The sequence below is a fragment of the Mytilus edulis genome, chromosome 3, assembly GCF_963676685.1.
Source record: "Mytilus edulis chromosome 3, xbMytEdul2.2, whole genome shotgun sequence".
Lineage (NCBI taxonomy): Eukaryota > Metazoa > Mollusca > Bivalvia > Mytilida > Mytilidae > Mytilus > Mytilus edulis.
In genome coordinates this window covers 70,152,860-70,169,794 of record NC_092346.1, presented here as the reverse complement: position 1 = coordinate 70,169,794, position 16,935 = coordinate 70,152,860, and the positions used below count along the sequence as shown (strand labels likewise).

General features: G+C 32.6%; 1 protein-coding gene and 1 long non-coding RNA gene across 2 annotated transcripts in view; one reads left to right on the top strand and one right to left on the bottom strand.

The window, feature by feature from the left end:
• The window catches only part of LOC139517298 (uncharacterized), a 115,879-nt gene extending 106,446 nt beyond the window's left edge, over positions 1 to 9,433 (top strand). Inside the window, exons 4-5 of the mRNA XM_071308219.1 lie at positions 8,004 to 8,246; positions 9,237 to 9,433. Of these exons, the coding sequence (XP_071164320.1) occupies positions 8,004 to 8,246; positions 9,237 to 9,265 (272 nt within the window). The 3' untranslated portion in view covers positions 9,266 to 9,433. The remainder of the gene's footprint in view (positions 1 to 8,003; positions 8,247 to 9,236) is intronic.
• Positions 9,434 to 14,970: 5,537 nt separating this feature from the next.
• On the bottom strand, positions 14,971 to 15,577 carry LOC139517301 (uncharacterized). Its single transcript, XR_011663128.1, has 2 exons — positions 15,497 to 15,577; positions 14,971 to 15,117 (listed from the first exon to the last, which is right to left on the bottom strand). It is a non-coding gene; the product is annotated as an uncharacterized lncRNA (long non-coding RNA).
• Between the last annotated feature and the right edge of the window lie 1,358 nt (positions 15,578 to 16,935).

The window sequence follows — 16,935 nt, the reverse complement described above, 5'->3', positions numbered from 1 at the left end:
CTTCTAAATATCGAAGACGCGTGGTCTTTTTAAAAATGATGTAAATTTATAAAGGAAACAACAAACAAAATAGTTCGAATATTTATATTGGAAAAAGTAACGGTGTGTAAATCATAACAATTATTTTATTTCAATGAAAATCAAACTGTTGAATTTTTTCCGCTGCGAGCAAATTTTTAATTTTGGTCGCATTTTGAAAATCAATAAATCTTGTATTTTTGTTGGAAGCTGCACTGTGTAGTTTATACCCGTTTTTTCAATGCCACACAAATCCAACACAGACAAAAAAAATGGTAGGTTCAAGAAATAATTGATGCAAACTATACTTTGTTGTAGTTTTAACATGGGTAGGCATTATATTCGTGATTATTTTTTGCCCGAGCGATATCAAAAAACTATAATAAAAAGTGTCCTAGTTCAGTGAAAATGTACGTCATACTTATTTCCTAAACAAATAAATAAACAAACATTAATTAACATACAACACTAGCAAAGGTCAGAGACTCCTTACTTGTATGATTTTGTAAAAAAATCATAATGCATCTTTTTAAAACAGTCGAAAACAAAATTGTCTGTCCAATGGAAAAGTCGAAGCCCAAAAAAGATGAACAGTGCATTATAGAAACATAGAAGCTGGTTGCAAAAGTTGACGACAAGATCTATTTTATAACTTGAGTATGGCCTAATACTATTTACCTGAAATAAATATATTTATAGCAATTCCCTTGATACGAAAGATCTACATGTTGCCTTGGGCTTTTTTTTTTTTTCTTTTTTTTTTTATCTTTGGTTGGGTTTTTGTCTCAATGACAATTCAATTTTGATTCTTATCATAGATATAACTGCATGTTAAAATAAGAATATGAAGTGTGATAGACAATCAGACACATTCTTTCCAGGGACCAACAGGCGTTATCAAGCTATAGGTCCCCGTATGGCCTTCGACCATTAGCAAAATACACACTTTATAGAATGAAAGCTCCAAGTGGTCTTGGGATGAAAAAAACAAACATAAAAGATGAGCGAGAAAAAAAATAGGGATACCGCATGGAAATTGGAAAATGGTCCGCAACATTAATTTAGTCAACTCACTTAGTTGAAATTAAAGACCTGGCGAATTTTAGCCTTTCGCAATGGATGTGATGTATGTTAAAAAAAATCATGGTTTGTTTGGACATTTTTATAAATCAAGTCTTGTTTTTAAATTATTTGCAAGTAAGTTTTAAGTCATGAACAAATAATCACTCACAGAAAGACGTCAAATCCATCAACAAAAGAAAAAAATTAATAGACGACCGACAACGCACAGAATATCATGTATGTGTTCCGGACCATATGAGTATTTGGACCATACGCATATATCATGACCATAAGGGTATACTAATATGGTCCAACCATACACGTATGGTCCAAATACTCATAAGGTCCGGAACATATTTTATTTGCGATCACAAATGCACGAAGACGTCCATTTCTATGTAAATTGGGTCGATTTTTTTATATAGATAAGATGAATGCGTTTCTGTTGCCAAGTGTTTTTCACAAGTATAGTAGCAGTATAGCAGAACGGTTTAAGTTTCCTATATACACCAAATGATACATTTTGCCAATACAATAACGTAAATGCATGCAAATTTCACAAGGTTTAATCCAAATAGCTTTCTTACTATCCAATAACTTTCAAGTACGAAAAAGACAGGGCAGAAGTATATTTTGTCTTTATGTTTCGTATTTGCACAACTTTTGAAAGTGGATTATGCATTCGTTCTAAAATAAAATTAGACCAGATAAAAGTTAAAAGATTACATAACTCGACAATCGCAATTGTTAAATCCGAAAAAGATAATCAATCAATACATGCATTCAGTAAGTCATTCTTTTTTCTGAAAGAACATGGCTTTGCGATATCTTATTATGAAAATTGATTGTCGAAACATAACAAAATTAATTAATAATTAATCAATATAAATCAAAACACAAATTCCTGATTAGTATTTCGAATTGTTTTATATAGGCGTTGAGAACCTTTGCTGACCCCACGGTTTAAATGTTTATATTAAGGACGTCGTGAGCAATGGGCGTTATAGACGAACGTTCACCTAATCTGTCCTAGTCAATGGGATATTAAAGTGCGCCAATCAATGTCCATAGCCACACTGTTATGAATTCGATACTATTTTCCAACAAAGCTAGCTTGATAACTTACAATAATAAATTAATTTACAAGATCAAAACGTTGACATGGATCAAGATGTACGATCAACATAGCAGTTAAAATATGGATGTGACATAACGCCACTTTGATACTCATAATCAAACATCCAAACAATGGGTGTGACATAACGCCACTTTGATACTCATATCCAAGTATCCAAACAATGAGTGTGACATAACGCCACTTTGATACCAATATCCAAACATCCAAACAATGGGTGTGACATAACGCCACTTTGATACTCATATCCAAGCATCCAAACAATGGGTGTGACATAACGCCACTTTGATACTTATATCCAAACAATGGGTGTGACATAACGCCACTTTGATACCACTATCCAAACATCCAAACAATGTGTGTGAAATAACGCCACTTTGATACTCATATCCAAACATCAAAACAATGGGTGTGACATTACACCACTTTGATACTCATATTCAAACATCCACACAAAAATCTTTTATTTAGCAATTTAATGGTCATGCTTCATAGAAGGCAATCAACGTTTTGGTGTACACCTTTCAATATATTACCCAGAATGCATTAGATTCTGAAACGGCGAATTATGTCAACATATACAAGGGGTTGATGATGAATGGCTGCTTAATGTCAAGCAGAAAATTACTGGCATATTCAGGACGATACCATGTTGTTTAATAATAAATAAATTTGGTGTATTTACTGTTTTCTGATTGGTTAAAAATATTAGTTTTATTTTCAATGTTGTCAATTTTAATGGCGACACGCCCACTCTGACGTTGTGTATTCATACGCCAACATGTGTGTATTTTGTTATTGTTAATAATATAAAAGGTTCATTGAGCCTTATTTTTGATAGAAATTTAATTATAATGAATGGCAATAATTTATTTTGAATTTATTGACCCATAAAATTAATTTTTGACTCTTCACATTTTCGTAATCCGCTTGGCAGATTTGGTTCAATAAGTTCAAAAGAAAAAATAGCCATTCATTAGATATGAATATTAAACCTTCTTTCAACTAAGCTGAGCCAGATTTTAAGCGTAACTATACTAGTTCACAATGTCATAGTCCTAAGAAATATATTATCACCATGCCTCAAAACATTATTCTGACTCCGGGCTAAACAGTCTATTATCTGATTCCTAAATTCCCCACGTTCAAAAGTCATAAATCGATTAACCTTTGCTTGGTCTTCAAACCTCTTCAACATTTATTTGGCTTTTCAACTTTTTTATGCGATTGTCGCTGATCAGCTTTTGTAGACGTTATACCAGTCAGACTTACACTATTCTCAGTCTGGTATCTTTTATGATTTTGTTCTTTCACACAACCTAACCAGAACTTATACAAATATCAAACGTTCTACAAGCTCGACATATCCTTTAATATAAATCTTATCTCTATACCTACTTTGAGTCGCATCCCCTCTCGAATCTTTCGCCTCGGTGAATATGAAAGTCAAACAGTCGTGGTGGATTCACCCAAAACCCATCACACTTTCCTATACCCTCTCTCGGAACATGCATATCGGCATCTGTTTTTACAAGTAGTAAGCATTTTAGATATCTGCCTATACCACTATATAATTATATAGACCTACACTGAATTAAGCATCTTGCAATGTTATCTAAAAAATGTCAAATGTATCTTGATTATTATAACATAATGGAGCTTTCCAAACTGTTGACCATTCTGCGTACTCCGAGAAACGTATTGAAGTGTTTATATTTATGCTGTGATGATGTAATGTACTTTTAATTTTTTTGTTCAACATATTCAGTTAGTTTTCTTACCCGCCTTTTTGCCCAATATATACTAAATTTTACCGTTTTTGTATAATTATTGCGATATGTGATTGTTTGACTCCGTATACATAGAGAATAATACATGGCAAAATCCGTATCATATGTCTTATCATCCCGGGACACCAATATCAGCCCAAGGGCCTGAAGATACGGATTTTGCCATGTTTTATACGCTTTATCATGTATTTCAACAGAAGAGTATTATATTATATGAACTGTTTTCTGATCCATAGCACTGGGTTACCTTGAGTTCTTCTTTTGTCTTGTTTCAAAGGCCTTAAAAGATCCGAAACACCTGGGTTACTTTACAATTTTGCGTGCTGTTAAAAATATTTTGTTTATTATTGTATTTTTTTTTGTGTTTTGTATTTTTTATAGTTCCATTTAGTGTGCCAAAAAATATGTTCGTGACGTCACATACCAAACAATGACGTCATTCAATAAATTGGGTGACGCCCGAATGACCGTTCTATTGGACCTATTGTTTTGAGGAAAATTTGTCTTAAGCAAAAAAAAAAAACCAAACAACTGACTTTATGTAAAAAAAACCCAACAAAACAACAAAACAAAAGTAGGGGTGTGACAAAGGGTATGCGATAAAGGGTGCGCATCAAATTTGCGCGATATGGATTCAACAGCAGGCTATCTATCAAATATGCAGAACTATTGTATTTACTACTAAACATATGATAAATTGTAATAAAAGAAAATGATTCATTTTTATTTATTTTTTTTCAATTTATTATATATAAGTGGCTATGCAACAAAGGTATAATAAGTGAAAACAGTCGAAATATTCTTCAGCATATATAACTTTTATATAGGGGATGGTTCGTCTTTTCCAGCCGGAGACTAGCTGTGTTGGAGGGTACTGGAAAAGTGAAAATGTTATAGTTATTAAATTAATCATACAAGCATTTTATAGAGAATAATACATGGCAAAATCTGTATCATATGCCGTATCATCCCGAGATACCAATATCAGCCAGAGGGCCTATAGCCCCGAGGAATGATATTGGTCGAAGGTGATACGACATGTGATACGGATTTTGCAGTGTTTTATACGATTTATCATATATTTCAACAGGAGAGTACTGATCCCTCGCACCTGGGTTACCTTCAGTTCTACTTCTGTCTTGTTTTAAAAGCTTTTAAAGAACTGCCTCATCCGAAGCACCTGGGTTACCTTACAATTTGCGTGCTGTTGTTTTAAAGATATTTTGTTTATTGTGTTTTTTGTGTTTTGTATGGAAGTTCATTACGTTCTTATTTATAGCTGCAAGTTTGTCAAAAATATGAAAACTCGACGTTTATGACGTCACATGCCATATAATGTGTCATTAAATAAATTGAGTCACGCCCGATTGACCATTCATTTAGGACACATTTTGAGAAAAAAAACATTTCTGAAGAAGCTTGCATAAATTAAAACGGAGTTTATGTAAAAATGGGAAAAAATGAGTTGATGTGTGATAAAGGGTGCGATAAAGGGTAGGGTTGTGATAAAGGGTATGATAAAGGTAGCGCATCAAAAATGCGCGATATGGATTAAACATCAGTCTGTTTTATTTAAAACTACTGTATTTACTACTTAATGTATGATAAAATACTAATACTACACAAGGACACTAAACATAATATACACATCGATAGCTTGATTATAGAAATGAAGGCGCTTCTGAGGAGTCAGGTATCGCGTCCATGGTCATGGATTTGGCCTTTCTTGTTCGTTAAAATATACTGATTTATATTTGTTCTACTGTCCACTTGGCACAAAAGCCATTTAAAAAGAAACAAAAATGTCTTATTGCATTCTTAAAGACTTACTTATCTATTTCCCTCCTCCTCCTCCACCACCGCCCCCGCCACCTCCGCCTCCACCACCTCCTCCGCCTCTACGGCCTCCTCCTCCTCTACCGCCACCTCCCCCACCACCACCACCTCCACTACCGCCACCACCTCCTCCGCCTCCACTTCGTTTGACAATAGTGTGAGCTTCAGAATGTTCTATAAGGGTTGCAACCATTAAGGTTATTACAAGTATAACACACAGATACGGCCTCATTTTAGCTGCAATGGAGAAAAAAAACATTAACACACGGACAGCATATTAATTTATGTTTTTGAAGGATTATTATAACCTTCATTTCAGAATATTAACAGTAGGGGATCAATTGATTTAGATGTTGATCCTTTTATTTGACGAAAGACGAATATTTATGAAAGCCGCCCAAAATTACAGAACTATTAATAAACACTTTTTTGTACAACTAATTATGCTTTAAAAATTCTCAAAATCACTAGAAACGATGTGGATAATTGATATAAAAAACATGTATAACAATAACTAATGCTTATGATCATGATAAGTGCCATAATTATATATTTTAATAGATATTAATTTTAGGTCGACATCTTCATATTTCATATGCCAATTTTAACTATTATATGACATTATATAAATAATACATGACTGAGAGTGTGATAGAGCAGATTGTCACCGCTCACGTGGAATCATTCTCAGTCAGCTTTCATCTTACCAGACAGTTTCTGCTGCAGTTTAGTGTTTAAAGCTTTACTTTTAGATTCAAATTTAAATGTAGTTCTCATGTTTTTCTTTTATTTCGAAAAACAAATGCAAATGTAAGGATTGAATGCTTTCGCGCTTCGTGCAAAATGAGATGGTCACGTGATTTCGTTTCCTTTACATTATCAAAAACACATGTATATAATTACATCTTTTAAAAAACAGCATTTTAAATTCTACAACGAAATTCAATGGAATTATAAAATAAACTTAATAAAGTTAAGGTAGGATCTTTAAAATAACGATATTGAATACTAGATAGAGTGTCAGTGAAGACCTAACTTTAGATGACAATTATTTCATGCATATTCAGGACGATAATAATATTTGCATAACTGTCGCATGAATAAATCATGCCTTAACTGTTTGGTATTCATTCTATCGAAAGTTTTGAAACCAATTTTCAAAAAAAAAAAATACAATGAGACACATTTTACTCACATGTTATTAGTGTCAATACATATGAAGGATCATTTATAACCAAAAAGCTTCACAAATTTAAAATTGCTGGAAAATATTACATCTTCATGTAAGGCTCCCCTTCATTGAAAAACCTCAATTTTTAGGCGCAGGCTCATATAAATTTTACTTTTGAATAATTATGCCAAGTCTGATAAATCAAATGAGTACTCTATTGCTTTTAGTACAGGATAAGTTATATATTAAGGCATTTAAAAAGTATTTTTTTTGCAATATTTTAATTTTTAAAGCCCCAAATGTTGATAATTGAAATTTTTCAATTTTAACGTCAAAATTTTACGCGCAAAGATGAGTATAGAACTTAACTTATTGTCTATAATATACATCCTATTGTCATGAAACTTTGTAAGCAGTGTTATAATTTATTAAGCTTTGGTCATACCAAGTTTTTTTAAAGATTTGTCAACTCTTTCTATCCTATTAGGTCCGAGACCACAATTGTCGTCCCTTGATTTTCGTTGTGCACAAATATAGTCCCAAGTGTTGACAGTGGGTTATTTGCCATTAATTTTTATACCCCTTCCAAATTTATTTCTCCATGTTTAATGCCTCAAATTGCAAGTAGGGGGTAAAATTACACTGTAAAAAAATTTGGGTCCAGAATTTTAAAGGAAAGTAGTGATTTGGTCCAGCTGAAAAAGGTTGAAAATTAGCACTTCGGAAGCTGTCAAAAGATTTCAAGAAGCCCTAAACATAAAATTGTCCATATTTTGAGTTAGAGCCGATGAAGTTTTCTATAATTTTGATATAATGTGTCCCAAAAGTAGTACAACACACTGTAAAAGTTTCTTTGAGAAAGCGCATGTGGGATTTTTTTTATTTTCATTTATGTTCTAAAAGAAATGCACTATACGAAATAATTGTGTTCTCGGACCAATTGTGGAGAAGAAGAAATTTCAAAATATTTTTTTATTTTATTTACATATAGGAAGTGGAAGTATAGATTTTCCAGAATTTTTATGCATGATGTCGAGAAAATTTCATGAACTTGACAATGACAATATTATTCGAGAGACCTTTAAATTTTTTGATAAAAATGGAGATGGTGTTATAACGGCTAGAGAATTAAGAATGGTGATGTCAAATCTAGGAGAAAAAATGACAGACGATGAAATATCTGCGATGATTCATGAGGCGGACAATAACGGAGATGGTGTTATTGATTATGAAGGTAAGAATTTAAGTTTGAAAAAAAAACTCAGCATGAAATGCAAACTTGTTTGTGTCTGTTTATGTACGTTTTCACTGATAACAAAAGTAAGATGGAAAAAATTTATGACCAGTTTCCCCTGAATTGTTTGACGGAAACATATAACAATGCTTTACATATATTATACAAGTAAACATGAAGATGTTTAATAGTAAAACGAAATATTAAAGGCTTTTTGGAAACGTGAAATAAATTCCGGAAAATTGGTCATACATATTTTGATGATATCTCGATAACTTGATCGACTGATGGCTGCTTAACGCACAGAAACGAAAATTACATGCATATTTAGGACGACAACATATTAATTAGATATGGAAAAAAATGCTTTATTACTAGACCCACACGTTGAGTCGGTTTATAACTGATAACACATGAGAAACAAGAAGTTATACCAGCGTAATTCGACTCATTATTCTGAATCAAATGCGAGCAGTCTCTACATTTCCATCAAGATGCCACTTGCTTGTCAGAGATGCATCAAATACCAATGCAAAAGACTATATGGTTTGCCCATGAAAGTATTATATATATTACTTCTATGGTTCTCCAATCCACAACCTCTTGTATTCGATACAATCGCGCTACCGCAACGTCCTCTATTCGCCCGTCCTTCCGTCCATCCGTCCGTGATTTAATCTACCAGTATACGTCTGAAACACATTTCTATAAGATTTTCTACAAGTCAAATCTTGATTTACATCGGCATGCCTTATGCTGTAATGCTAAACTGTATGGGACGCTTCAGATCCTTCAATGTTGAAATAATATCTTTAAAATGTAAAGCAAATATGACATTTTCGAGACCAGATGATACAGAAATAAACAATTTCATGTCACCGTACGACCTTCAACAATGAGCAAAGCCCATACCGCATAGTCAGATATTAAATGTTAGTTCTGCAAAACTGTTTTGATTTTGTCTTTTAAAAGTGCTATCTTCTTTTTCAGAGTTTTCCAAGGTTATGATGGCACAGTAAATATTTGAAGTCGCTTATGATTAATATTGAGTACTCAAATCACAATGACTGTTTCCTTTTTATAATGTTAATTTGGATACAACTTGTTTAACTTTATTTCATGCAAACGGTTTCCATGTAAATTACATTTTAAGACATCCTTTTGTAAATAAAAAAATATTCTGTTTCTGATAATATTACATTTTCACCCCCCCCCCCCCCCCCCCACAAAGAAAAAAGAACAATGAAGCACAAACAACTACAAGTCACCATTCTGTCTCGTTATAACAGAAGTAACACATGTTTTCCAAAACTTAAATATCAATCATTACACTGTACAACTCTGACGGATCCAACATTAGAAGAAACAAAACAGCCAAGAAAAACTTTTAAGCATGACCTTGTGCGATTGAAAGAAATACAAGTAACGATGGATTCAGGACCATTAGCACCATCAACTGGATAGAATATTAAGACATCACTTCTTACTTGATTAAAAGAAAACAAACTGGAGCCAATACAGACAACACTAAATGTGTTGATGATGAATGGCTGCTTAAGGGACTTATCATTTTTTACCTGGGAGGGGAGGCTGGTCATTTTGAAATTAAATATACAAAATTTCTTGATACCCCCATAATATTTAACTATTTTTATTTGATCCCCCCATAATATTTAACTATTTTTATTTGATCCCCCCAGTAAAAACATTAAAAAATATTTGACCCCCCCCCCCTGTACTTTAAACATGTAAAAATCATTTCATGGCATTTTATAACTGATTATGCGGTATGGGTTTTGCTCATTGTCGAAGGTCGTACAGTGACCTATAGTTGTTAATTTCTGTGTCATTTTGGTTTCTTTAGAGAGTTGTCTCATTGACAATCAACCGACATCTTCTTTTTTATAAAACACTTATCATGTCATATTATTTCAAAAAAATATTGAAAATGAAATATTCTCAGCGGATTGAGCCCAAAAACATATTTGATGGAAAATTGTTCCATGAGGCCTCTTCAAAGCTGTTAACTTAGTTTTTTCTAATTTCTTTTCTAATTTGCTATATTTTGCTACTAAGGAAAACTTGATCCTAAGTAACTCTAAAAAACTTTTTGAACCATTAACAACACATTATTTACTAAGAGGAATCTATCATATGTCCCTATTTTGAACGCTGCTAAAACTTGAGGCCTTATTGAAACCTCAATTGAGTCGCTAAACTTTCATAAGGATAATTCATGCTTTCAGTGTGAACAATTCAATTACTTATTGTTACATTGCATTCATAAATGTGTGATAGTAACCTCAAAATTTTTAGGGAGTTAGAGGTATAAATGGACCCAAACGGATCTTGTTAGGAAAACAGAACGATACATTAGTGTTGTTAATCATCTCAGAACCATCTTGTGTATCAATAGTCAACTGTTTGTATGCAGATTAAATGAATATCTAATCATTTATTGGAGAATTTATTGCTCTACACTATATTCTTTTTTGATGCTGCATGATTTTTTTTAGACAAAATTTTGCACAAATCGCTGTAGATTTCGTTTTAACTTATACTTAATTTCTCTCAAAATTAATCACCAAAGTCTTGTGATGTCTTACTATTGTATATGAATGGTGTTAATAATATATTTTGATAAGACTGTTGTAATGTTCTTCTTGACATTTTGTCTCTGTAGGTGAAAAACTTATTTCCATGTGTAAAAAATATTGATCCCCCACTTTGAATTTATAAAAAAAATTGAACCCCCCTTTTCCACATATAGAAAAAAAACTTGATCTCCCCTGTATTTTGACCAGCCCCCCCCTTTCCCAGATAAAGAAATGATAAGTCCCTAACGTCAAGCAGACAATGAATTGCATATTGAGGACGATAGCAAGTTATTTACTAATATGAATATTAAACCTTCTTTCAATTAAGCTGAGCCAGAAAGATATTATCATCACCGTGCCTTGAAACATTATTCTAACTCCGGTCTCACCAGTCTATTATCTTATTCCTAAATTCCCCGTGTTCAAATGTCATAAATCGATTAACCCTTTTTTGGTCTTCAAACCTCTTCAACATTGTTCTTTATTTGGCTTTTCAACTTTTTTATGCGATAGTCGCTGATGAGCTTTAATTTGTAGACGTCACACCAGTCCAGCTTACACTATTCTCAGTCTGGTATCTTTAAAGATTTTTTTTTTCTTCGTCAAAACTTTACCAGATCTTATACAAATATTTAATGATATGCAAGCTCGACATATCCTTTAATATAAACCTTATCTCTGTACCTATATACTTCGAGTTGCATCCCCTCTCGAATCTCTCGGCTCGGTTAATACAAAATTCAAGCGACTCTGTTTTTGAAACTAAAAAAAATGAAAACTGTAAGGAAAGAATACAAGTTTTCTACGCGTCATTGCAACCGAATGAAAGTTGGAAAGTGAGATAGCTGAATTAGTTAAACAAGGAATATGTTTTTCTTTGTGTTTTTGCAATTTTAACCCAAAGATTTTCTTTTAATCTGTTAGCGGATTCATCCGAAACCCATCACACTTTCCGATACCCTCTCCCGGAACATGTATATCCGCATCTGTTTTTAAAAGTACTAGTAAGCATTTTAGATATCTGCGAATACCACTATACAACTATATGGACCTACATTGAATTAAGCATCTTGCAATGTTATCAAAAAAATGTCAAATAAATCTTGATTATGTAAAGGATATAAGCCGATAACAGTCCATTCTGAATGGACTGTTAGAGGCTTATATATTACTTAAAACATTGTTTAACACGTCAAAAAGGTGAAAAAATGCAATCAAATAAAAAAGATTTATTTTTATCAAGTGTGAAAATTGTGTGTGAATAAGCTTTCTTTACATTAAAATGTATCCTACATGTTGACCCCTATAAACAGTAGCTCAACTTAAACAAGAGAAAAATAAGAAAGTACAGCTGAAGGTAAACATTGTCAACATGTATTGCTACATGTAGATTAAGACTCAGGGTATGCGCATCATGATTTTTAAGTGTGAAAGGACTACTCATGATATGTTCAGTGAATACCTTTACATGCGTTTTGTGTTCCAAAATGGATACAGGTGGAAAGTATATTCCTAATACAAAAAACGTATAAGGGCGTTTTTCAATAAAAACGTACTTTCTTGTCCCAGCCACTTTAAAAAAAATGTGTTTGATCTTTGCAAGTAATTTTTTGTGCAGTCGGTACATTGAATTAGATATAACATTTTTAAGCAAAGAAACAGTTTATTTTTTAGAGGGATTGATAAGATATTGATTCCTGAATGGTCCAAAACAACCAAAATGGCATGTCCCTAGACCGCCTGTTCAACATTCATACTCTCAAATATCGTAAAAAAATGTAGAAATAAATATTAATTTTACTTAATATAAGTTCTTTAATAATTCAAAAGTATGTTTAGAGCCAACATATTTTAATAAACAGCTTTTAACATAGGACTTTTTATTTTAGAAGGTGTGTCCCTAACACAATGTCCACTACGAAACGAAAACTTGCTTATAAACAGTTTTATAAAATCAATGTAATTTTGTGTTTGCAAGAGATATAAACATTAGGGTCTTACAAAAGAAGTGATGCTTTTATCACGGCAATTAAACTGTTGGTAAGAAAAATTGAGCACATCAAATGGACCAGAGTGATACCGTATTTTTGTAAATGTCCACTACGAAACGGGTCAAATCTCCTTCAGTAACTGGTTTTAAAATTATGAAAAAAATATCAGTGTACAGCTTAATAACGCTTTTATGAATACAGTCAGTCTTGTTACTATAACAATATTGGGGTTGTGAGAAATAAATAAAACATGTAAATACGTCCCCTACGAAACGGTCCCCTACGAAACAAGTTTGGGAGAAAAACGTTTCGTAGTGGACACTACCACTACCATGCAGTCTTTTTTTACTCTTTTTCAATTATATTCGTGCAAAGCAAATAACAAAGGTTAGTTTCATGTAATTTTTATTATGTTTTTATTAACATAGAATAGGGTTGATGTCAACTACGAAACTTTTTGTCCACTACGAAACGGTTTTGTCAACTACGAAACGCATCAAAATGTCCACTACGTAACATGAGTTGTACCTTCATATGTGAAGTACTGTCTAATCTTTATCGATAAAAAATGGTTCTCCAATTCAGAAAAAAATGAGATTTTTCTAGTATATAAAGTAAACAAACTGGAATGTCTATAGGAAACATTTAAAATTGCAAAAATATGTGTGTTTAGAAGCAGTTTCATAGGGGAAAAAAGTCCCCTACGAAACAATACACAAATTATGAAAATAATATCATTTTATAGAGTATTTAAGATTGCACTTTTTGTTTACAAACAGGTCTTTAATAGAGGTATTCAAAATAACTCTTGAAAATAAATTTTAGACTAGTTGATTTTCCATTTTTTTTAGGTCTGAAAGGAACGCTTTTATTGAAAAACGCCCTGAAAGTGATGTCGTATTTAGTGATTGGGCTGTTTCAAACTTTGGATTAAAACCAAATGCGTATTCAGATATATTCGATTTAAGCGTGGATTAAACAGAGGATATAGTTTTGGCAGCTAATAATGGCAAGTTTTATAAATAATTTATTTCTAATTGTAGTGTTCTCTTACTAGCTTCTTTTTTCTAATCGGGTTCCATTTCTTTCTATGTGAATGGGAGAAAAAAGAAAAGCACACGTGACGGCAGGTTCACGTTGTACCATATTGAGTTACTACGAACAAAGTGCGAATCGAACACACGGTTGATTTGTTTAACATATAAAATGCGGAAACGTTTTCCTCCTATTTTGCTTAAGTTCCCATATTCATCGTCGTTTATTAGCGAAATGTTGCATTATATTCATATTCAAGCAAAATTATCAGACTTAAAAAACAACAACTTGTAAATTAACGCCGAAACCGGAAAACTATAAAAACTATTGTAGACCCCTAGTTCATGAAACAAGTTCTAGATTTGCATTTTTTACACAGGGTGAGTTTTATGTTGTTTATGGTCCATGTTTTGCGGCATGATCTATCAAACGTTAGAATCATTATTTTTTTTAAATTGTAGATGAAAATGATGTTAGCAACAATAAGAGCAACGCCAGAGGTCAATATTGATAACCAAAGACGGACGAGCATAACTCTTTTGGAAGTGTTAAAATGAATTTGAAAGTGATTTTTTTTTCAAGAAACTGTTTTGACGAGTGACAAAATTATTGTATTTGAAGGTGACTTTGATAAAACGTTTTCTTGTAATTGTCATTTGGTATTTTGTTGTATTATTTCTATTCACATGATGAAAACAGTTGGCAAAGCTGATAGTTTTTTTTTCAGTGATTGGGCCATCATTTACCTGTAAGAATCAGATATGCCACCTTCAGCTGTCCAATATTTTTAAGAAAGAGGAGGGCTATTCTTAAAAATATTGGACAGTTAAAGGTAGCATAATGGTTTCTCGCAGGTAAATGATAGTCCAATCACTGAAATAAAGAACGGGTACAACAATAGAATGACGTAACAACAACTTGTATTGAAATGTTCATTTTTATACTGTGTTGATGTAGTGTACTTTTCATTATTTTTTGTCAAACATATTCAGTTAGTTTGCTCACCCGCCTTTTTATCCAATATATTCTAAATTTTATCATTTAAGTATAATTATTGCGATATGTGATTGTTTGACTCCGTATACATTGCAATAAAAGAAATGATTTTTTTTTCAATTTATTTTATACATGTAGCTATGCAACAAAGGTATAAGTAGTGAAAACAGTCGAGGTATTCTGCAGCATATAACTTTTATATGAGAGGATGGGTCGTCTTTTCCAGTCGGAGCCTAGCTTCGTTGGAGGGTACTGAAAAAGAGAAAATCTTATAGTTATTAAAGTAATCACACAAGCATTTCATACTAATACTTCACAACGACACTAAACATAATATACATAAGGATAGCTTAGAATTATAGAAATAAAGGCCCTTCTGAGGAGTCGGATACCGCGTCAATGGCCATGGCTTTGTTTTTTCTTGTTCGTGTAATATAATTTGTTATATTTGTTCTATTCTCCACTTGACACAAAAGCCATAAAATAAGTAACAAGAATGTCTTATTGGTGACCTATTGATGACCTATTGGTGACCTTCTCCTGTTGTCTGTTCTATGGTCGGGTTGTTGTCTTTTTGACACATTCCCCATTTCCATTCTCAATTTTACCTATTGCATTCTAAAAGACTTACTTATCTATTTCCCTCCTCCTCCTCCTCCGCCACCGCCTCCTCTCCCTCCGCCTCCACCGCCGCCGCCTCCTCCCCTACCACCACCTCCTCCACCACCGCCTCCGCCACCACCGCCACCGCCTCCTCCGCCTCCACTTCGTTTTACAATAGTGTGAGCTTCAGAATGTTCTATAAGGGTTGCAACCATTAAGGTTATTACCAATATAACACACAGATAATGCCTCATTTTAGCTGCAATGGAGAAAAAACATTAACCCGCGAACAGCACCTTGTTTTATGTTTTTCAAGGATAATTATAACCTTTTTTCAGAATATTAACTGATCAACTGATTTAGATGTTGATCCTATTATTTGCTGAAAGAAGTTGATCCTATTATTTGCTGAAAGACGAATATTTATGAAAGCAACCCAAATATTACAGAATTATTAATAGACACTTTTTTGTACAAACAATGATACTTAAAATTCTCAAAATCATTTGACACGATACAATGTATGTGGATATAATTGATATAAAAACATGTATAACAATAACTAATATTTATGATCATGAATTGATAAGTGCCATACTTATATATTTTACTAGATATTTACTGTTAGGACCTAATCTTCATATTTCACATGGAATCATACTCAGTCTGCTTTCATCTTACCAGACAGTTTCTAGCGAAGGTTTGTTTTTAAAACTTTACTTTTAGATTCAAATTTAAATGTATATTTAACCCTGCAAATATGAGGATTGAATGCTTCCGCACTTTATGCAAAATGAGATGGTCACGTGATTTCGGTTCCTTTAAATTTTCTAAAACACATATTGTATCTTTTAAATAAAAAAAAAAGCAATTTAAATTCTATAACAAAATTCAATGAAATAATTTTCAAAATAACGACATTGAATAGATTGATTGTCAGTGAAGACCTAACATTCGATTACAATTATTTCATGCATATTCAGGAAGATAATGATATTTGCATAACTGTCGCATAAATAAATCTGTTTGGTTTTCATTCTATCGAAAGTTTTGAAACCAATTTTCAAAAAATAAATACTATGAGATACTTTTTACTCACTTGTTATTAGTGTCAATCCTGGTTAAGTCTTCTGATTTCTTACATTTTTATAAGACTTATTTGGTCAAAAACATGTGACGTCAGCAGAACGTGTGGAAATTTATAAAAAATTTCAAAATAATCCCCATCTTTTTTTTCCGTGACATTTCCTTGTAAAGGTAACACATGAACTATGCTTATACAAGCAGGTGCTGCTCATTAATCAGTAAAACAATGTTTGTTAGGTAAATGACGTCGTCTTATTAGGTCTTTCCACTTTTCGTGGAAAGACCTTTTGTTTTTCTTCTGATTATTTTTAGGGTCTTTCCATTTTTCGTGGAAAGACCTTTTGTTTTTCTTCTGATTATTAGGTCTTTCCACTTTTCGTG